Source organism: Stegostoma tigrinum, chromosome 15 (genome assembly GCF_030684315.1).
Source record: "Stegostoma tigrinum isolate sSteTig4 chromosome 15, sSteTig4.hap1, whole genome shotgun sequence".
NCBI classification, from domain to species: Eukaryota; Metazoa; Chordata; class Chondrichthyes; order Orectolobiformes; family Stegostomatidae; genus Stegostoma; species Stegostoma tigrinum.
This window is the reverse complement of record NC_081368.1, coordinates 29193966-29216390: the sequence shown is the minus strand read 5'-3', so window position 1 is coordinate 29216390 and position 22425 is coordinate 29193966. Positions and strand designations below refer to the sequence as shown.

Below are 22425 nucleotides of genomic sequence, written 5' to 3'. Positions count from 1 at the left end.
AATCTTCTTTGTGTTCCTTATTTATCCACCTGACAGACAGACAAACAAAGTAGATCTACATCAGATTGGCTCCCCTCCAATTTAGGAATTTATTATTTTATGCTTTCTGCTGTATCTTTAAGATTTTGTTCCCGTCTTGGTTCAGTATAATCTTTGATCTGCATGTATTGCAGAGTTTCCTGGAAGCTGTGACCTCTTTGCCCAACTGATTTTCAGGCAAAATACTGCAGGAGCTATAAATCTGAATTAAAAGCAGGAAATGCTGGGGTCTTTCAGCCAATTGATGAGGCCTCTTCTGAAACACTGTCCATTTCTGGTCACCCTGTATTTGAAAGGATATTATTAAGATGGAGAGGGTTCAGAAGAAATTTATCAGCATGTTGCCAGGTACGGAAGGTTTGAGTTAGGAAGAAAGGCGTGATAGGCTGGGACCTTTTTTCAGTGGATCGTCGGAGGTTGAGAGATGACCTTAGAGAAGTTTATAAAATAATGAGGAGTCCAGATTGGGTTAATGTAGACTAGGGGGCACATTTTAAAAGTGAGAGGAGAGAGTTTTAAAAAAGATGTGAGGAATAATTTGTTTTAGACAGGATGGTTCACGTGTGGATGTGAGTGCACTTACAACGTTGAAAAGACATTTGGATAAGTAAATGAATAGGAAACATTTGAAGGGATAGTTTAGTTTCATTTGAGATTATGTTTGGCGTGGACTGGCTGGACCAAAGGGCCTGTTTGCATGCTGGATAACTTTATGACTTTAAATAAAAATTCAGCTCAGTATAGTTTTGTATGAAGAGATGAACACGAGTGAACTAAGAAGGACTGGCCATGAAATGAAGCCAACATTTGACAGTGTGGCATCAGAGAGGGTTGACACACCTAAACACAGAAGATGATGATTATGGTTCTCGGAGATGAATCATTTCAGTCTCAGGACATTGTTACAGGAGTTCCTCCAAGTAGAGTCCTCAGGCCAACAGTGTTCCAGTGATTCAATGATTTTTGCCTCTATCATCAATTTCAAAATAGCACCATTCTCATCTCCCCAGCTGTTGAAACAGTTTGTATCCGGATACATTCAGGCTTGGCTGGTGGCAGGTGACATTTGTGCCAAGTGCTAGGAAGTGACCATATCCAGCAAGAGAGAATCTTAACCATCTTCCTTAGTTATTCAGCAATGTTATCATCACTGAATTTCCCCACTATCAGCACCTTGGGTGTCAACATTGACCAGAAACAGTCATGCATCAACCATGTGAATTGTGTGGCTACTAGAATAGGTTAGAGACGGAGTTCTGAACCTTCTTGACTCTGCAAAGCCTGTTGAGGATCTACAAGGTCAGTTGACCCCTTGAAGCCAGTATGCTTATGTTTCACCTTTTCTATTTTTCTCAAATTCGGCAGAAAAACTTGTGATTGGCTTCTTTTTGCTTCCATATAAAGCTAGTTAGCTGCATTTATTTTATTGGAGAGAGATAACATTCAAGGTAATCAACACCTAAACTTTGTGGCCAATCGAGGAGGCTGAAAAGAGTTCACCCTTTGTCTTCCAGTTGTACAGCACTTCATTAATGTTTCAGGTCTGGGAACGTGGGAAATATCCTGCATTTAGTTGATTTTAACTTTTGTTTTCCCTTGTCTTTGGTGAAATAGCCTGAAGCCTCATAACTTTGGGGAAATGACTAGTGTGAGATTGATCAAAATCATGTTTGTTACAAAACAAGTAAAACCTGTGGCAAAGCTATTACTTTTAATATAGTGACAGTTTCCTTTGAAGAAGCAAATGTTTTAAAGCGGAGTAAGAAAAATTCAAAAGATCCACAATAATAACTTTATTAGGTTGGGAGGTGGCTATGTCAGGCAAAAGATGGTGCTGTCAATGACTTTGATGTTATGGTTCAATAAGTTATGCTGTTTTGGTACTTGAGAATAACAGACAAGTTTTTCACAAATAAAAAGATGAAAATTTAACAGAAACAGAGAAAATAAGAGCAAGAGGAGATCCTGCAATCCACTGTCCCCCATTCAGTATGAGCATGGCTAAACATCCGACCCTGTACCCTGTTCCCACTTCCTTCCCATACTCTTTGATCCCTCCAGTCCTAAAAATTATAGCTAACTCTTCCTTGTTCAAGGTATTGACGTTGATTGTTTTCTGTGGCACATAAGTTTCTACCAGCTGCAAGAGCCCCATTTGGCAAGTAAGTTTGTCTGCTTGCATATCTGTTCTGCATCATCATGACTGCAACATAGAGTCACTTCGAGACAGAATTTGGTGGTCTTTATTGTCAGGGAAGTTTGAGAGAATTATATTGGTATTATGGATTGCATTATTTTACAATTAGGATTGGAACAGATGAGATAAGATGACATTTGGTGTACGCTAGCACTGACTGCCAGAACTGGATAACAAGAAAATTTTATTTTTGAACTTAATTTGACCACAGGACAAGCCATCTGGGCACTGTGGAAATGAATTGGATCTCGTCATTGATGACACTGAGAGATTGCCTTTGTTATGGTAGTGAAATTTGTTTTTGCTTTATTTTTGTCTTTTCAGTCTGCACAGTTCATGTTATCTATTGAAACCTGTTACGGAAGTGCAGATGTTACAAGTGTCAAATGAATGGCTGTCATACTTTTAAGCTTAAAGATAGTCCACTCCAATTTATGAAGTAAGATACACAATGCTTGAAAATCAAATTTGAAGGCCAACCTAAACGCACCCTGCTTTTTTTTTGGTAGTGTCATGATACCCTGGTGCAATTTGGAGGATTTTTAGCTTCAAATCTAAGTACAGAAGACTACATCAAACGAGTGCCTTCAATTGATGTTCTTTGTAATCAGTTTCACACACCACATGATGCTGCGTTTTTCTTATCCCGTCCCATGTATGCGCACCACATTTCGGTAAGTGCAATCTTTTATTTGGCAGCTGCTTTGCAATTGATGTGGAAGGTTCCAATTATGGCAACACATCTTCATTATTTGTCAGGAGTGTATTCTGTTGATGCATGTCAGAAAATGAGACTTTTTGCTGACCATTAATTTGACGTACCTAGAGAATTATCACAAATATAATCAAAATAATAATAATCAAATGATTAATAATTATCAGATCAATGATCAAATAATCACAAAGCCTTCTTACTCTATGATTCAGTGACTCTATCTACCACTTTCTGAAGCAGATTATTCCATGTATGAACCATCCTCTGCCTACAAAACGTTGCCCGTCAGGTCCCTTTTAAATCTTTCTCCGCTCATTTTAAAAATATGCCTTTGGCTTTGAACTCCCTCTCCTTAGAGAAAAGACCCTGGCTATTCACCTTATCTATGCCCCTCATGATTTTGTAAACCTCTATAACATCACCCATTAAGCTGCTAGGCTCCAGTGAAAATAGCCCCAGTTTATCCAGCCTCTACAGCCTCTCCTTGCAACTTAAAGCCTCCAGCCCTAGCAACACTCGGGTAAATTTTCAAACCAGTGAGCACAGTGTTCTTTGTGAATACATGTATGAATTTGATTATCTAAAGAAAACAAAATTCTTCAACTTTTTCAAACCTGGATAAAAGAGCTGAATTCCAAACGTGAGTTGAGAGAGACTGGTCTTGACATCAAGGTTGCATTTGACTGGGAGTGGCATCACGGAGCCCTAGCAAAACTGCAATCAGTGGATCTCAGGGAAAACGCTTCATGGATTGGAGTCATACCTGACACAGCAACCTTGGCTCCAAAAACTTATCAGTGCTTTCAGGGAGGCCACTCCTTATAAGGACTACCAAGGTGTCACTCACCCTGAAATTGTTCCTAATGAGAGATTGTGCATAATGATCTCTTTAATACACATTGAAACAAAACTACACCGTTATTATTCCTCAGTATTTCATCTGACGGTGCTTCAAATGTCATGAAATGCAGTTAGTAAACCTGTACAATTTAGTGTGTCATTACAAAAGTGACCATGTGCATTAGCCATTTCACACACTTAAATGTGACAACGTTCCTTTGAGAATGTCAGATACAGGACAAACATTCCTTTCTGAAACGTATGGACCCTTGGCACATGCCATCATCTGGCTCACAAGAGGAGTGTTAGAGGTGAGCTATTTGGGGAAAAAGCAGTTCCTGGCCCCTGTCCTTCAACATATTTTGTGCCTTTGTGTTCATGAGATTTATCTATAGTGCTTTGGTTGCAATTCTGAACTTCTACATTTGTACTTAATTGAAATCACCCAATTTCTTGTCATGAAAGAGTCACTGGGGTTTGAGAATAACAAAGTATCACATCGTTTGGATCATGGAATGTATATCAGCCCATGTCGGTTCAGAAGCTTGCAGCACACTTACAACAGTTCAGGTTGGATATATACTTAGAAAAATGGTTTATTTACCAAGTGATTGTCTACCTGTACCACTGATTTGCCCTCATTATTTTAACTTCGAGATTCAAGCCTAACTTCTATAACTAGGAAGAAGAGGGCCTACTGTAAAGTATTCCCTGGTGACATTGAAGACTTGAGTGGTCACTCGTGGCATATTTTAACCTGGAGTTCCCAGGCCTGGTGAAAGACTCTTAGCTATGCATAAGCTCGACCTCCTTGGGTTGACCAGCTATGGGCGTTGGGATCACAAGACATGGGAAGGTGGAGGAGCAAGGCTCTTAAGGTCCAAAGAAGCAGCTGCTGCATTGACTCTGTGTGTCCTCCATGTGTGCGCCTGCTCACAACACTTGTAAGGGGAAGGGAAATGACATCTGGAGTGAGATAGAGATCTGTTTTCCCTGTATTGCCTTGCCATTGATGCTGAGCACCCAAGGTGTGATGGAGCACCTGCCCAAATTATCTCATGCAAACACTGAGTTTTGCGCTGACCCTAGGTCTCTGCAGAGAATGCGATTCTTCCCAAAGGGACAGTCATGTGCCTACTTAGAACAGAGAACATAGAAAAATACAGCACAGTACAGGCCCTTCGGCCCATGAAGTTGTGCCGTGGAATAATCCTAATCCAAAAATAAAATAACCTAACCTACATTCCCCTCAATTCACTACTGTCCATGTGCATGTCCAGCAGTCGCTTAAATGTCACTAAGGACTCTGCTTCCACAACCACCACTGGCAAAGTATTCCATGCGCTCACAACTCTCCGGGTGAAGAACCTTCCTCTGACGTCTCCTCTATACCTTCCTCCTAACACCTTAAAACTATGACCCCTCGTGGCAGTCAATCCTGCCCCGGGTAAACGTCTCTGGCTATTGACTCCATCCATGCCTCTCATTACCTTGTACATCTCGATCCAGTCACCTCTCTTCCTCCTTCTCTCCTGAGAGAAAAGTCTGAGCTCAGTCAAGCTCTCCTCATAAGACAGGCCCTCCAGTCCAGGCAGCATCCTGGTAAACCTCCTTTGCACCCTCTCCAAAGCCTCCACATCTTTCCTATAATAGGACAATCAGAACTGGACACAATATTCCAAGTGTGGTCTCACCAGGGTTTTGTAGAGCTGCAGCAAAACCTCGCGGCTCTTAAACTCGATCCCGCTGTTAATGAAAGCCAAAACACCATATGCTTTCTTAACAACCTTATCTGCTTGGGTGGCAACTTTGAGGAAGCTATGCACTTGAACACCAAGATCCCTCTGTTCCTCCACACTGCTGAGAATCCTGCCTTTAATCCTATATTCAGCGTTTAAGTTCGACCTTCCAAAATGCGTCACTTTGCATTTATCCAGGTTGAACTCCATCTGCCATTTCTCAGCCCAGCTCTGCATACTGTCAATGTCTCGCTGAAGCCTGCAATAGCCCTCGATACTATCAGTGGCACCTCCAACGTTTGTGTCATCAACAAACATACTAACCCACCCCTCAATCTCCTCATCCAAGTCATTTATAAAAACTACAAAGAGCAGAGGCCCAAGAACAGAGCCCTGCAGGATACCACTCCGCACTGACCTCCAGGCAGAATACTTAACATCTACAACCACTCTCTGCCTCCTGTCAGCCAACTCATTCTGAATCCAGACAGCCAGATCACCCTGTATCCCATACCTCCTGACTTTATGAATGAGCCTGCTGTGGGGAACCTTATCAAATGCCTTGCTGAAGTCCATATACACCACATCCACTGCTTGACCCTCGTCAACCTGTCTTGTGACCTCCTCAAAGAACTCAATAAGATTTGTAAGGCATAAAGCCATGCTGACTCCCTTTAATCACGCTATGCTTTTCCAAATAGTCATATATCCTATCCCTCAGAATTCTTTCCAAAACCTTGCTGACCTCAGACGTAAGAATGACTGGTCTGTAATTTCCAGGGATTTCCCTATTCCCTCTCTTGAAAAGAGGAACAACATTTGCCTCCCGCCAATCTTCCAGTACGATCTTCGCCAGCGGCTTAGCAACTGCCTTTCTTGCTTCATGGAGCAACCTAGGATAAATTTGGCCTGGCCCTGGGGACTTATCAATCTTAATGTTTGCCACAATCAACTCCCTCAATCTCGATCTGTTCAAGCCTGTTTCCCTGCTCCTTAAAGCTCTCACTCGCAACACGGTCCCTTTCCTCAGTGAAAACGGAATCACAAAACTCATTTAGGGCTTCCCCTATCTACTCAGACTCCACGCACAAGTTCCCTATGCTATCACTGATCGGCCCGACCTTCTCCGTGATCCTTCTCTCTCATTCCTCACGTATGAGTAAAATGCCTTCGGTTTCTCCCCAATCCTTCCTGCCAAGCCTTTTTTGTGCCCCCTCCTGGCCGCTCTCAGTCGACTTTTGAGTTCCTTCTGAGCAAGCCTGTAATCCTCTAAAGCTGTGCTAGACCATTGCTTTCTCCACCTTACGTAAGCTGCCTTTTTCTTTTTGACAAGAAGCACCTCTGTTCCCGTCATCCAAGGCTCCTTAATCTTATCCCTTCTTACCTGTCTCAGAGGAACAAATTTATGCATCACTCGCAACAACTGCTCCTTAAACAGTCTCCACATGTCGGTTGTGCCCTTTCTGTAGAACAATTGCTCCCAATCTGTACTTCCCAACTCCTGCCTGATAGCATCATAGTTTCCTTTTCCCCAGTTAAATATCTTCCCCGATAACTACGCCTTTCCCTTTCCATGGCTATGGTAAATGTTTGCCAGAGCCACGGAAGTCCTGGCAGTGTGGAAGGTCTTCTCATTCTTTCTGGTTTATCATGGGTGTATGGCATTCCAGTCTGATGTTTCTGGGCCTGATTCTGTAGATTGACCATGCTACTTAAGACTGAGTACAGAGGCATTGCCTTTCCAGGTGTTTCAGCAGGTGCTTGGTTTCTAGCGGTCATCGGAGTGTCACAGTTGTCTAGCATTTCTTCCACACCTGCTATGGAACCGCCACCAAAATGTTTCTCCTAAATCAGATGTCAGTGGGTGGACATTTTGGAGTCAACGATCATTGTACCGCAAGATTTAGAATATCAGCATATGACAGAGGTGTAAGCCATTCAGCCCCTTGAGTCTGCTCCACCATTCAGTGAGATCATGGTGAATTTGATTGCAAAGTCAAATTCACATTCTCATCTAATGATAGACGTTCAGCCCCTAGCTCAGAAAGTACCTGTCTGCCTTTGCCTTAAAAATATTCAAGGACTCTGCATCCATCACCTTCTCAGTAAGAGAGTTCCAAAGACATTCAACCCTCTGAGAAAAAAGACTTTGCCCAATCTATGTTTTACATGAGAACTCCTGATTTTTAAGCAGAGACCCTAGTTCTAAATTCTGCCAGAAAGAGAGAGAGCCGCCTTCAGTGGGACAACAGAATGGCTGAGCTGGTTAGAGTGGAATAAGAGGAGGGCAGGCTGTCTTCGAAGAGGTGATGGTTCGGGTGCAGTCAAGGTGTATATTTCTTCCAAAACAAAAAGGAAGACCAAACAAATCCAAAACTCTTTAGATGGTGAAGGAGATTAAAAACTAAAAATTAAGAAGAAAAACTATATCTGTGAACTGTTGGATTAAAACAATACAATTGAAAATGAAGTGGAAGATAAATGGTTCAGAGGGAGGTGAGAAAGCAAATGTGAGAAACAAAGAAAAGACTGGTAGCCAACACTGAGGAGAATCTCAAAGTTTCTATCGACACATCAACTATAAAAGGGTGGTAAAATCAAGACCAGGTTTGATTAGGGATGAAAAAGAATTTAAATATGGATGCTTGAGATATTACATAAATACTTCACATCTGACTTTCTCAAGCAGTTAGATGCTACCAGTCCACAGCCACTGGACGTTGTCAGTGGAAGGGTCCAAAATTGATGTGGAGGAAGTCGTGAAGAGGCGATCAATACTTAAAACTGATGAGGCACCAAGACCAGATGAGGTGCTCTCAAGGATATTCAAGGAAATGTGTGGTGCATTGGCTATAATGTTTCAGTGCTCACTTGACTGAGAGAAGGTACCGTAGGACTTGAGAATTGAAGACATTATGCCCTTAATTAAAAATGTTTGCAAAGATAAGCCTAACAATTGCGGACCAATCAGTTTAACTTCAATTGTGAATGTCTCGAAATAATTATTTAGTATAGAATTAATAGTCGCATGGAAGAGGTGGTTTGGGTTGGAAGAACTTTAGGATTTCATGGATTTCTGCAGGTGAGATAGTTTTTCCTAACTAGGAGGTTTCAGAAAAGAAACAAAAGAGCTTGAAGAGGGTGATGCTGTTGATGGCAGTTGATGTATGAAATCTTCTAGAAAGACACAGTGCTGCAAACAGAGTTGAGTGGCCAATGAATATTTTTGTGACTGGAGAAAAGCTTGTATAGGTAGTTCTCCTATAACACAGTAGTTGTATTCTTGAGCAACCTCATGCTATGGAAAATCACTGTACAGAGTAGAAAGTTTACATTATCCAAAAGCATCCACCATTCATCAATCGCATTACAGCTAATTTGCATTAACGAAACACAGGTCATAGCAGAAATATTTGTAGTGGGTTTCCCCAGGGGTCACTGTTGCAAATGTGAAGTGAGAAAAAGCTTTTTCACAGTGTTTTCTGGAAGTGTGGTGGAGACAGATTCAATTAAGACATTTAAAAGGATGGTTGATGATTATTTGACTGGAATGATCATTTGTGTTCAAGAATACGGGGAAAGACATTGTTATTCACCTCAGTCATAATGGATAATTGGTCCAGATATGAGGCGAATGGAATTCTTGCGTTCTATAACAATTCTGTGATTCTATGCAAATAATTCACTCTTGCTTTAAATATGCTGTGGTCACCTCATTTTTTTATAACTTCTCCTTTAAGGAGTCGAAGCAAATATTCTTCAGAGCAGTGTTACACATTATGTGAATTTGCTGAAGCACAATTTAGATGTTTTCTAACGAGCTTTTTAAACAATGTTACTCTGGACGTTTGGAACAAGTTGGACTTGAACCCAGGTCTCCTGGCTCAGTGGTAGGGACATAACTTCTGTGCCACAAGAGTCCCGTTCAGTATAATCTACCACCTGGATAGGAAATGCTTTTATAATTGAGCTGATTCAAGATACTTTGAAAAGTAAGACAAAATAATTAATTACTTTTATACAGAAATAAAATATTAATGAAAATTTTGAACTAAAAAAGTCCTCTTGTCAAAAGATTAAACCTTGGAATTTCCAGACTAATTTTCCAGTTTTTCTCTAAATAGTAAAAGTTGGCTTAAAGAATTATTGGTAAGGTTGTGTCTGTCGAAAATGACCATTATAGATTAAAAGCTTAACTACATAATTATCTGTTTAATAACATGTGCTTCATGTAATTACAGCATTACAAACAATTATGTCACTGAGAACTCTTTGCAAGCTTTTTTTTCAAGCTTCTTCAGGATAACATTGTGTTAGGACAAAAGGAAAATATTTCGGTTTGTTACAGAACTATTTTCATCTAACTTATTAAAGAAAACTTGCATGAATATCACCAGTGCCCTTTGTCTCTTGGAATATGAACAGCCCATTTGGTCCTTCAGTCTGTTTTGCTAAGCCTAACCTGTAACCTAACTCTATACAGCTGTCTTTGCCCCTGATACACTTGAGTATCAAAAATCAGTCAACTTCAGGATTAAAAATTAATAGATGATTAGCATCCACTGATGTTTACAGAATTGACTTGCAGTGGTTATCTTTGCATACAGTGGTGTTGTTTCTGAACTTTATTTGACATTCTCCGAGATGGACCCTATTTTTTGCTTCATTTCAATAGGTGCAAACTTATATAAATGACTTAGTGTGCATCTGATTTAGTCCAGCTCGTAAGTTTCAACCAAAGGCATCCAGTACTGTGATCAACCGGAAAGGCAAAACTAAACTTTATCTCCTTTGACCAGTTGTCTGCTTTCGCTGTCTGTGCATTCTAATTTTGTTTCTTCCCCCCCATAATCCTGTACATGATAATGATTGCCTAGTCATGTCATGTTCTTGTCAATGCCTCAATTCATCCTACCTCCACAATATTTCCAGGCAGTGCATTCCAGATCTTAACTACTGTGCAAAAATCTGTTTCACCTTGCATTTACTACTTTTCCAAAACACCCTCAAACTAAGAATCACAAAATACTGAAGTGGGAGTTGGAACTAAAACTTAAGGGTCAACAGCGATGGATAATCAGTGGAGAAATTTGTTTGCCAATCCATTCCAAAGCTGGATTATGTTACCTACTAACAATGAATGAGTTTAAAACATGCTGCCGGTACCCTAGCTGCTGATCAACGCTGAGACAAAAAGCTCTTCTGACATCAGCCCAAAAGTTCCCTTTCACAAGCTTTAGCCTGTTCTTCTTTGTTCTGGTGGCTTAGTTATAAGTTAAACTATACATGTATTTGCAATACAGTATATAATTCTAAAGACTTCTGTCTCAATGTAAGGGTCAAGATCTTAAGTTTGTTTCCAACTGTGGATGCTGGAGATCAGGACTGAGACCCTTTGCTGAAACTTTCTATGCAATATGAATGTATTTGCTCATAGCTGAAGGGTAGTGGTAAACCGGAGACATTCAGTAGCGACTGCATGAAGGAATACATTTCTGGCTCACTTGCAGGCTATATATGGAATTTGCTGTCCTATCTGAAGCATGGATCTAATGTAGGTGCAGAGGCCCAGTAGCAATAGGCACGCCGATGAAACAAGCTTCCGTCTGGCATGATGAGAAGAAATCTCAATCCTTGACATTGGGTTCCGTTCAATAACAGATGAGTGTTTCTTTGACAATAAAATGTGAGGCTGGATGAACACAGCAGGCCAGGCAGCATCTCAGGAGCACAAAAGCTGACGTTTCGGGCCTAGACCCTTCATCAGAGAGGGGGATGGGGAGAGGGAACTGGAATAAATAGGGAGAGAGGGGGAGGCGGACCGAAGATGGAGAGTAAAGAAGATAGGTGGAGAGAGTATAGGTGGGGAGGTAGGGAGGGGATAGGTCAGTCCAGGGAAGACGGACAGGTCAAGGAGGTGGGATGAGGTTAGTAGGTAGATAGGGGTGCGGCTTGGGGTGGGAGGAAGGGATGGGTGAGAGGAAGAACCGGTTAGGGAGGCAGAGACAGGTTGGACTGGTTTTGGGATGCAGTGGGTGGGGGGGAAGAGCTAGGCTGGTTGTGTGGTGCAGTGGGGGGAGGGGACGAACTGGGCTGGTTTAGGGATGCAGTAGGGGAAGGGGAGATTTTGAAACTGGTGAAGTCCACATTGATACCATATGGCTGCAGGGTTCCCAGGCGGAATATGAGTTGCTGTTCCTGCAACCTTCGGGTGGCATCATTGTGGCAGTGCAGGAGGCCCATGATGGACATGTCATCTAGAGAATGGGAGGGGGAGTGGAAATGGTTTGCGACTGGGAGGTGCAGTTGTTTGTTGCGAACTGAGCGGAGGTGTTCTGCAAAGCGGTCCCCAAGCCTCCGCTTGGTTTCTCCAATGTAGAGGAAGCCGCACCGGGTGCAGTGGATGCAGTATACCACATTGGCAGATGTGCAGGTGAACCTCTGCTGAATGTGGAATGTCATCTTGGGGCCTGGGATAGGGGTGAGGGAGGAGGTGTGGGGACAAGTGTAGCATTTCCTGCGGTTGCAGGGGAAGGTGCCGGATGTGGTGGGGTTGGAGGGCAGTGTGGAGCGAACAAGGGAGTCACGGAGAGAGTGGTCTCTCCAGAAAGCAGACAGGGGTGGGGATGGAAAAATGTCTTGGGTGGTGGGGTCGGATTGTAAATGGCGGAAGTGTCGGAGGATGATGCGTTGTATCCGGAGGTTGGTAGGGTGGTGTGTGAGAATGAGGGGGATCCTCTTAGGGCGCTTGTGGCGGGGGCGGGGTGTGAGGGATGTGTTGCGGGAAATACGGGAGACGCGGTCAAGGGCGTTCTCGATCACTGTGGGGGGAAAGTTGCGGTCCTTAAAGAACTTGGACATCTGGGATGTGCGGGAGTGGAATGTCTTATCGTGGGAGCAGATGCGGCGGAGGCGGGGGAATTGGGAATAGGGGATGGAATTTTTGCAGGACGGTGGGTGGGAGGAGGTGTATTCTAGGTAGCTGTGGGAGTCGGTGGGCTTGAAATGGACATCAGTTACAAGCTGGTTGCCTGAGATGGAGACTGAGAGGTCCAGGATGGTGAGGGATGTGCTGGAGATGGCCCAGGTGAAGTGAAGGTTGGGGTGGAAGGTGTTGGTGAAGTGGATGAACTGTTCGAGCTCCTCTGGGGAGCGAGAGGCGGCGCCGATACAGTCATCAATGTACCGGAGGAAGAGGTGGGGTTTGGGGCCTGTGTAGGTGCGGAAGAGGGACTGTTCCACGTAACCTACAAAGAGGCAGGCATAGCTGGGGCCCATGCGGGTGCCCATGGCCACCCCCTTAGTCTGTATCCGACCCCACCACCCAAGACATTTTTCCATCCCCACCCCTGTCTGCTTTCCGGAGAGACCACTCTCTCCGTGACTCCCTTGTTCGCTCCACACTGTCCTCCAACCCCACCACACCCGGCACCTTCCCCTGCAACCGCAGGAAATGCTACACTTGTCCCCACACTTCCTCCCTCACCCCTATCCCAGGCCCCAAGATGACATTCCACATTAAGCAGAGGTTCACCTGCACATCTGCCAATGTGGTATACTGCATCCACTGTACCCGGTGCGGCATCCTCTACATTGGGGAAACCAAGCGGAGGCTTGGGGACCGCTTTGCAGAACACCTCCGCTCAGTTCGCAACAAACAACTGCACCTCCCAGTCGCAAACCATTTCCACTCCCCCTCCCATTCTCTAGATGACATGTCCATCATGGGCCTCCTGCACTGCCACAATGATGCCACCCGAAGGTTGCAGGAACAGCAACTCATATTCCGCCTGGGAACCCTGCAGCCATATGGTATCAATGTGGACTTCACCAGTTTCAAAATCTCCCCTTCCCCTACTGCATCCCTAAACCAGCCCAGTTCGTCCCCTCCCCCCACTGCACCACACAACCAGCCCAGCTCTCTTCCCCCCCACCCACCCACTGCATCCCAAAACCAGTCCAACCTGTCTCTGCCTCCCTAACCGGTTCTTCCTCTCACCCATCCCTTCCTCCCACCCCAAGCCGCACCCCCATCTACCTACTAACCTCATCCCACCTCCTTGACCTGTCCGTCTTCCCTGGACTGACCTATCCCCTCCCTACCTCCCCACCTATACACTTTCCACCTATCTTCTTTACTCTCCATCTTCGGTCCGCCTCCCCCTCTCTCCCTATTTATTCCAGTTCCCTCCCCCCATCCCCCTCTCTGATGAAGGGTCTAGGCCTGAAACGTCAGCTTTTGTGCTCCTGAGATGCTGCTTGGCCTGCTGTGTTCATCCAGCCTCACATTTTATTATCTTGGACTTCTCCAGCATCTGCAGTTCCCATTATCTCTGTTTCTTTGACAGTTTGGATTTTCTCATTTGACAGTGGCAATTTAGCTGTGTATATGAGTTAATTACAGCTCACCCCAACACCCCACCACTAATAAGATCAAGGCCATTAAATGTATGAGGAAGCACCAGAAAGAGGGAATGAGAGTACCTAACTCTAGTAAGGGAAATGTGCAGTATACCATGTTTTTTTTTCTACAACAAATTTACTATATCTGAATATCAGAAGTCCTGACCAAACAAAAGTGCGTTTATTTGCTTCTTTCTAGTCTAAATATGATGAACTGAAGAAAGCTGAAAAAGGGAACAAACAACAACAAAAAGTTCACAAGTATATCAATGCATGTGAATTAGTGATGGCACCTGTGCATGATGCTGTAGTCTCCCTTCATCCTCCCAAAGTATGGGATGACATCAGCCCTCAGTTCTATGCCACGTTTTGGTCTCTCTCCATGTATGACCTTGCTGTTCCTAATTCAAGTTATGACCGAGAAGTAAACAAATTGAAGGTCCAAATGAAAGCAATTGATGACAATCAGGAAATGGTAAGAATCTAAAAATAATTGTCTTTTTTGTGAAATGCTTCTGTTTGATTTCAGTGCTTTGTGTCACCTGCCTTAAAACTGTTATTGGTCAAAGGCTCGTAATTTCTGTTGTAAAGTTTCATCAGTGTTTAATTTAAATGTTGAAAATACTAATTATACTAGATTATTGTGATTACTGCACTACTTTCTGGGTTTGAGGAGCAGATCATTGTTGGAGTGCATCATTGGAACAGTTTAATTTCACAAATTCACAAGACTAATATTGCTTGTATTCAAGTGAACATAAGCAACTTTGTGTAGTTAAATATTCAGAAGTTCAAATGTTAAATTGTAGCCAGTGGATAAAGTTTTGGTTTAAACATTTATCCTTTGCAGTGCAGTATTGACAGCTTGTAATTTTTTTTCCTCAATAAGCCACTGAATAAGAAAAAGAAAGAAAAAGAACGCTGCACAGCTTTACAAGACAAACTCCAAGAGGAAGAAAAGAAGCAGTTGGAGCATGCCCATAGAGTTATGCAGAGATTAAAGCTTGAAAAGGACAACTGGCTTCTTGCCAGTGAGTAGTTCAATAACTCAGTATACTTGAGAAAGGTGTCGTTGCTGACCAGTATCTGGATGTTAGTTTTAACATGACAATCTGTTTTAATCTTTCATAAGTATGACTACACTGCAAAAATGCAACGCTGGCATTTCTCACATCAGTTAACGCTGGCATTTCTCACATCAGTTATTTTATGATGTAATGCATGCAGTCTGCAAATACAGCCACCAGATTCGTAGCTGCTCAGGTTCCAAATGCTCAGATAATATTGGGTTCTTACACCTGGTAAAGTGTTTTACCCCTCAGTATCTTCTGACCCTTGGTTCAAAGATGTGATGAATATATTTCATTACCAATCTCTTATTAATTTACTGTTTAATTTACTGTTTCAAAGTGGTGCATCTGCATATGTTGATATTAATGATTGCATGTTAACTCTGGTGTTTAAGCAGAATGTAGTGTAGAACTAGGTATAGGTTAGGGTTTGACGCAAACTTGAACATGAACAGCAGGGTTTTGAATCCCTTTACGGCTCAGCAAGGCTGCCCTTCTCCATTACAGTTTAGAGATTTTCAAGCCGTTGCCAAAATCATTTAATTTCACATGGACTGGGATTTCAACTTGTTTTGATTGTACTGTTAAGTTTTGGGGCATTTAGAGTTGAATTTTCTCCATTAATTAAATTTAACATAACATTTAATGTAAACTTGTGTTCCTGTCACGCAATTCTCAATTGTCATATTATTTTCTTCGTTTATAAGACATCTATTTAATTATATTTGTGCTATGTTTTCTCTCAGAATCAACCAAAAATGAGACTATCACAAAATTCCTTCAATTGTGCATCTTCCCAAGGTGTATTTTCTCAGCCATAGATGCAGTTTACTGCGCTAAGTTTGTAGAATTAGTTCATCAGCTGAAGACACCTAACTTTTCGACACTTCTGTGTTATGATCGGGTAACGAAGCCTTGGAACTTATAAAAACAAAATCAATTTTGATATTTTTGAAATATTGCAAATCATAAGGCACGTTTTCTTGTGCTTAGGTCTTTTCAGACATTATTTACACTGTTGCAAGTTGCACAGAAAATGAGGCCAGCCGGTATGGAAGGTTTCTCTGTAGCATGTTGGAGACAGTAACCAAATGGCACAGTGACAGAACCATATATGATAAGGTAATCTTCGATGTTTTGGATGCATTTTATTTCCTTGGTCTTGTGTCACATTATTTTAATACTTAGTGAACAAGGAGTTTTCAGTGTAACCATCTGTTATGTTGTCTCAGTTCTAAGCTTCTAAGGTCTTGTTGTTTTCTCTCCAGGAATGTGGAAATTACCCAGGGTTTCTCACAATATTACGAGCAAGCGGATTTGATGGAGGAAACAAGGCTGATCAATTAGACTATGAAAATTTCAGACATGTTGTACATAAATGGCATTACAAATTAACCAAAGTAAGCTTTATCTCTTAGATTCCATTTATTCTAAATGAACATTTATGTCATTGCTGTCATTAGCCTACCTTGGAGGTAGGTTGGCCGTGGATGGTGAAAACACAAGGTATAATCTGCACCTAGTTTTGAAAATTGCAAATGATGAAAGTGCCCAGTCTACATCCAGCAACCCTAGAAGAGCTGCTATACAGTGAGAACATGCGTGTTTTCAGTAACAGATAGCTGTCAAGCCAAAATGACGTTCTGTCTGTCACAAATGAATCGTGGGCTGACCTATGTTTTTAAAAGTTGCATATATTTGTGCATTAGGACATGATTTCTGCAAGAAAAAAGAACATGCCCAAGTATCATACCCTTCCAGAAATAAACAACTGCCTGTGTTTTGATAGTATTTTGCTGTTTTCTGATGGAAACACGCTGACCAATCAAAATCGATCTTCCAACCATTTGGCACCTTTTTGTAATGAAGGGTGAAATGTTGCTTACTTTGAAAATTAGCATTCATGTGTTTGTCCTAATGAGTACAAGGTGCCAAGTTGCAACAATGTGTCCCTTTCTTTAAATCAGTGTGTTCTTCCAATTCAAGTTCTGTCTTACCAAGTGACTTTGTGTGCTGAGTCATAATTCTTCGACTATGAAAAATAAATTTTGCATTGGTGAAATATTAGATTTCTTCAAAGAGAAATGCTTGTAGATTTTCCACAGAAACAGTTTGCTATTTCACCTTTTGACAGTGATTCTGTATGTACGTCCCAGTATTTGATCCCTGTAAAAATGTGAAAGTCGAAACTCGGAAAGCTAGTGCACAGGCAGCGGGTCAGTGGGAAGGCTAATGGGATAGTGGCCTTATTTCAAAGGATTGTAATATAAGAGTAGTTAAGTTTTGCTGCACTTGTGCAAGAAACTGATGAGACCACATCAGGAATATTTGTCCCTTTTATTTATTAAAATAGTTCAGAGCAGGTTCAATGGTATGATCCCTGGTATGGAGGGATTGTTTTATGAGTGAAGGCTAAACAGATTGGGACTTTAATCTCTGGAATTTAGAAGAATGAGAGGTATCTCATTGAAACTTTAGGATTCTGAAAGAGTTTGACAGGGTAAATGCTAAGGGGATGTTTTTCTTAATTGGAGAGTCTTGGACCAGAAGGCATAATCTCAGAATAAAGGGCAAAATTTAAGATCGAGATTAGAGGAATTTCTTCTGAGGGTTCAGTGCTTTTCGAACACCTTGTCACAGAGAGCTGTAGGGTTAGAATTCTTGAGTATATTTGAGGCTGAGATTGATTCCCTGACTGATCAAGAATCTATGAATATGGGAAAATGCATGAAAGTGGATGTGAGGAATGATAGATCAGCCATAATTTTGTTGAATGGTGGAGCAGGCTTGAGGGGCCAAACAGTCCACTCTTGTTCCGATTTGCTTTCTGTGAATTTTTCACTGTGATTGAATGCTTTCACCATTGCTTGATGTGAGGGATTCCTCCAATAGATGGCAGTAAAATAATGTTGGAAAAGATTAAATCTGCGTGACAGATCCCAATAGGCTTTTGTGGGCAATCTTTGAGGTTAATGGCAGAGCTCACACTCGATTGTCTACATAACCTCTGGCTGTTATTCAATGGAACAGAAGTGATCAACCGTAACAAAAATCTTATTGTAATGTTTAGGATAAGAGATCTGAAAAGATCACATTCAGTTCAGACGTTTGGATGCTGATCTGTGTTTAATAACCTGAATAAATTGCTGGTAAAATTGGTTTTGATCAGGTCAATAAACTCGGCAAGCAAATAGATGTTATATAGGACGGTTGATCATTAAAACTTGTCAAATTTGAGATGATCTGGTAACTTTCCCTCATCCATATTTTAGGAATTAGTCATTTATGAGAAGGAATTTTTCACAGTGATTTGAACTTAAGGGTTGAAGCATTTTTCTCTGTTGGCCTCTCGAGTTCACTTCATTGCACCATAATGGCTGGTTATATGTCCTGATGTTGGACTTATCCATTTCAACACTATGCTGTGATTTTAGAGTCAGTAATAGATACTAATTTGTGCTTTTCCTGCTTCGTGCAGGAAATCGAGTAATGCTATAAATACTCATTCACTTATAGTGAACAAATATGTTTTTCTACGCACGTGCAATCTGGCAGGATTATTAGCAAATTTTGTATTAGTTTTGGAGCTTCAAATGTATTCTTGTTGGGACCTGAAGTATGTAGTTATAAATTTGTATTTGTATTTGTACGATCGATGAAAAAAATCCCATTAGAGAATTATTTAGTGAGTTTCTCATATTTGAAATTATCTTGCATGTGGGAAAACTTGTTGAACAAAAGTTAGGTTTTCAAAATTCAAATGAGCTGTAGCTTTATTTCATGCTTGTTTAATTATTATTACAAACAATGAGGTATTCGGTCAATTTTGTTTAATTGGTAGGATTTTGAAGAAGTTGAGGTTCACTGTGTCCCTCACTTAGTTATTATATAGTGTAGGGCAATACGTAACCTCAGTATTAACTGGGAGTTAACACCAAGGGGTGAATTAGTATAAAGCAGTGATGGAGTTGGTGAAGACTCAAAGAGTCTTAGAAATGTACAACATGGAAACGCCAGTCAGACGCTTCAGTTTTCACAATTCATCTCGTCCCATTTGCCTGCATTTGGTCAATGCCCCTCCATACCTAACCTATCCCGTGTATCTGTTCAAGTGTTTCTTAAGTGACAATATTGTACTTGCCTCCTCATCTATCTCTGGCAGCCCGTTCCTGACACTTACCACTGTCTTCGTGGAAAACATTGTCCCCCTTGGCCCTGTTGTATCCCTCCCCTCTCAACATAAACCTATGCCGTCAAGTTTTAGATTCCCCTACCACGGGGAAAAGCTGTTGCCTGTCTACCTTATCTGTGCTGCTCATGATTTTACAGACTTCTATGAGGTCACTCTTCAGTCTCCTCTGCTCCAGGGGAAAAAGTCCCAGCCAATCCAGCCTGCCCTTCTGACTCAAACCCTCCAGTCCAAGTAGCACCCACTAAATCTTTTCTGCACTCTTCATTGTTTAATGAAATCCTTTCTACAGTAGGACTACCAGAACTGTATGCAGTACTCCAAATTTAGCCTTATCAGCATCTTGTTCAGCTACAGCAACGTATCCCAACTCCTATACTCACTGTTCTGACCAATGAAAGCAAGCATTCTGAAATTCTCCTTCACTGCCCTGTCCACCTGTGACTTCCCTTTCAAGGAGCTATGAACCTGTACCCTTAGATCTCTTTGTTCTATAATGCCCCCTTGGCCCCTACCATTACCATTATAAGTGTTGCTTTAGTTTGACCTGTAATGCAACACCTTGTTTGTCCTTTTCATGCTGGCTTATATCTCAACTTAATTAATATTATCCATACAAAGATCTGTAATTGGTGTTATTTTTAAAATAATGCAGATCGCAGATGAGCAGATTGTATGTCTTGAACGTGGCCACAAGGTTGCTTTTTTTTGCTTGCATAATAAAAATTAACCCTAGCTATATGGGTAAATATATTTAAATACTACCTATGTTTTACATACAAATAAGGTAAGCCAGAGATCAAAGATGTTGTCTAATTTTTTTTAAATTTTAGGCATCTGTGCACTGCCTTGAAACTGGCGAGTATGTTCATATCCGGAACATATTGATTGTGTTGACTAAAGTCCTTCCTTGGTATCCTAAAGTATTGAATCTCGGTCAAGCATTGGAGCGAAGAGTGCATAAGATTTGCCAAGAAGAAAAGGAGAAACGACCTGATCTCTATGCTCTAGCTATGGGGTAACAAAGTGAAATCAAATGAATGTGAATTAATACAAATACGTTAAATGAAAGATATCTGTTTCATGCTTCAAACACAAGTTCTCAGCTGTGTTAGTTTAGGATTGAATTACTATTTGCCATGAGTAGATTAACAAATTAAAATAATTGAGCAAATCAAAAAAATGGATTAAAATGGCTAAAAATTAAGTGCGGAGTCCCATGTTGCTCATTGTTTCTGATCAAGTGCCACAGTAATTTCAGGTTCAGGAAAGGCTGCGCTCAACAATGAAATTAATAAACTGTTGTCAGAAAGCATTTTTACTTTGCTATCTGATAACTATAGTGTCTTACTCTTGTTCATTGAGTGGCATAAAGTTCCTGTACTTGTACTGCAGAAACAAAGTAAATTTATTACAATGAATTATCATGGGGTGATTATTTCATTACTGCCAATGAGCCCCATATCACTGAAAATTCATTATTATAAATGCTAAGTATCATTCCTTTCAGTTTAAATTGTTGGAATATTTTGATCTAAGCTTATCCACAGTCCATAAGGTACAAGTAAGGAATGTGATGAAACACTCCCCAGTTGTCTTGATGGATGCAGCTCCAATAATACTGAAAAGTCTTGACACCATACAGGACAAAGTTGTCTAGGTGATTGGCATCACATCCAAAAACATTTAATCCCTCCATTCCTAGTGAGTAGTAGTTTATACCATCTACATTTACCACTGCAGGAATTCACCAAGGTTCCTAAGATAGCACCTTCCAAACCATGACCACCATTTAGAAGGATTTGGACATCTGTAAGTTCCCATTCAAGTAACTGACCATCCTAACTTTGACAGAACGACCAAATTTTTTTATCTTGCTGGGTCAAGATCCTGGGGTTCCCTCCTATTTGCCATTGTGAGTATATAGCTACACCAAATGCAATGCGGCAGTTCAAGAAAACAGCTCTCTACCACCTTCTCAAGGGAACTGGGGATAGACAATAAATGCTAGTTATGGCAGCAACACCAACATACCACCAGCAACTAAAAGAAAACGTTTCAAGTTATAATATTCTTATTTTACTATCCAAATTTTCATTCCGTTTGTTTAGTTCTCCTGTATGTGATTTGACTCATTTTTTTTTGTTTATTAATGGGACGTCAGTATTACACACTAGGCCATTGTACTGTCCGAATCTCATTGCTGAAAGAATAATCAAAGTCGACTTTTTTTTTGTGGACCTGGACTCGTACAGGCCAGGCTAGGTAAGGGTAACAGACTTCCTTCCATAATGGATATTAGTGAACCGTCAGTGCTTGTAGACAGTCAACGATGGTTTCAAATTCACCATTAGGCAAGTATTTTTTTACCCCAGATTTTTTTTATTGAATTCGGATTTCACTATCTTCTACTGTGGGTTTCAAACCTATGTTCTGGATTACAAGTCCACTTACATTATCACTTTGCTAGCAATTTACAATGATTTATCAATATTAATTTATTTATTCATTTATTTATTTGCTTGTTTCTTCACTGATTGATGGGCAGAAGGCTTCACTGACTAAGCCAGTATTTATCGTCCATCTCTAGTTGCCCATGAGAAGGTGGTGGTGAGCTGGTAAGAGTCAACCACGTTGCAATGGGTCTGGAGTCACATGAGCGAGGCCAGGTAGCGATAGCGGTTTCCTTTCCTAAAGGAAGATAAGTTTTTCCTGATGATCGACAATAGTTTCATGGTCATCATTGGACTTTTAATTCCAGATTTTTATTGAATTCAAATTCCACCATCATTTTATTGAATTTAATTTCACACCCCTGGCAGGATTTGAACTGGGTTCCCAGGACGTTACCTGGGTCTCTGGATTAACAGTTTAGCGATAATACCACTTGGCCATCACCTCCCCCTAAAATTATCAAGATTCTGAAATTTGCAGTGCAATCTGATTGGTGACAGTGTTGCGAAGTTTCTTTCCCTATTCATTCTAGTCACTAATTTCCTGTAGAGGGTGGAATTCATCTTCTACCTTACACTTCCAGCAACTTGCATCACACAGTATCCGAACATTAACTGGAATGACAAGTCCAAGTAATGTATGCTGCTTGTCACTGAACTTTTTAAGCCATTATCTTTATTGAGTCTTGGTGAGATGTCATTCGAAATGAAGACACTAAGTTCCACAGTTTGTGACTGCATGTGTTTCCTTCTGAAGGAGAAAATAATTGTTTGAAAATT

The 22425-nt window shown here is 41.3% G+C and overlaps 1 protein-coding gene across 3 annotated transcripts in view; it reads left to right on the top strand.

Annotated features, from left to right (window-relative positions):
- thoc2 (THO complex 2) overlaps window positions 1-22425 on the top strand; it is a 134022-nt gene that overhangs the window by 77963 nt on the left and 33634 nt on the right. For all 3 annotated transcript variants that reach the window (XR_007248886.2, XM_048544102.2, XM_048544101.2), the window contains exons 22-28: window positions 2746-2910; window positions 14133-14408; window positions 14823-14964; window positions 15750-15907; window positions 15997-16125; window positions 16272-16403; window positions 20026-20210. Coding sequence is in view for 2 of the 3 variants with exons in the window: in XM_048544102.2 (XP_048400059.1) it covers window positions 2746-2910; window positions 14133-14408; window positions 14823-14964; window positions 15750-15907; window positions 15997-16125; window positions 16272-16403; window positions 20026-20210 (1187 nt within the window). In the remaining variant the exon portion in view is untranslated. The remainder of the gene's footprint in view (window positions 1-2745; window positions 2911-14132; window positions 14409-14822; window positions 14965-15749; window positions 15908-15996; window positions 16126-16271; window positions 16404-20025; window positions 20211-22425) is intronic.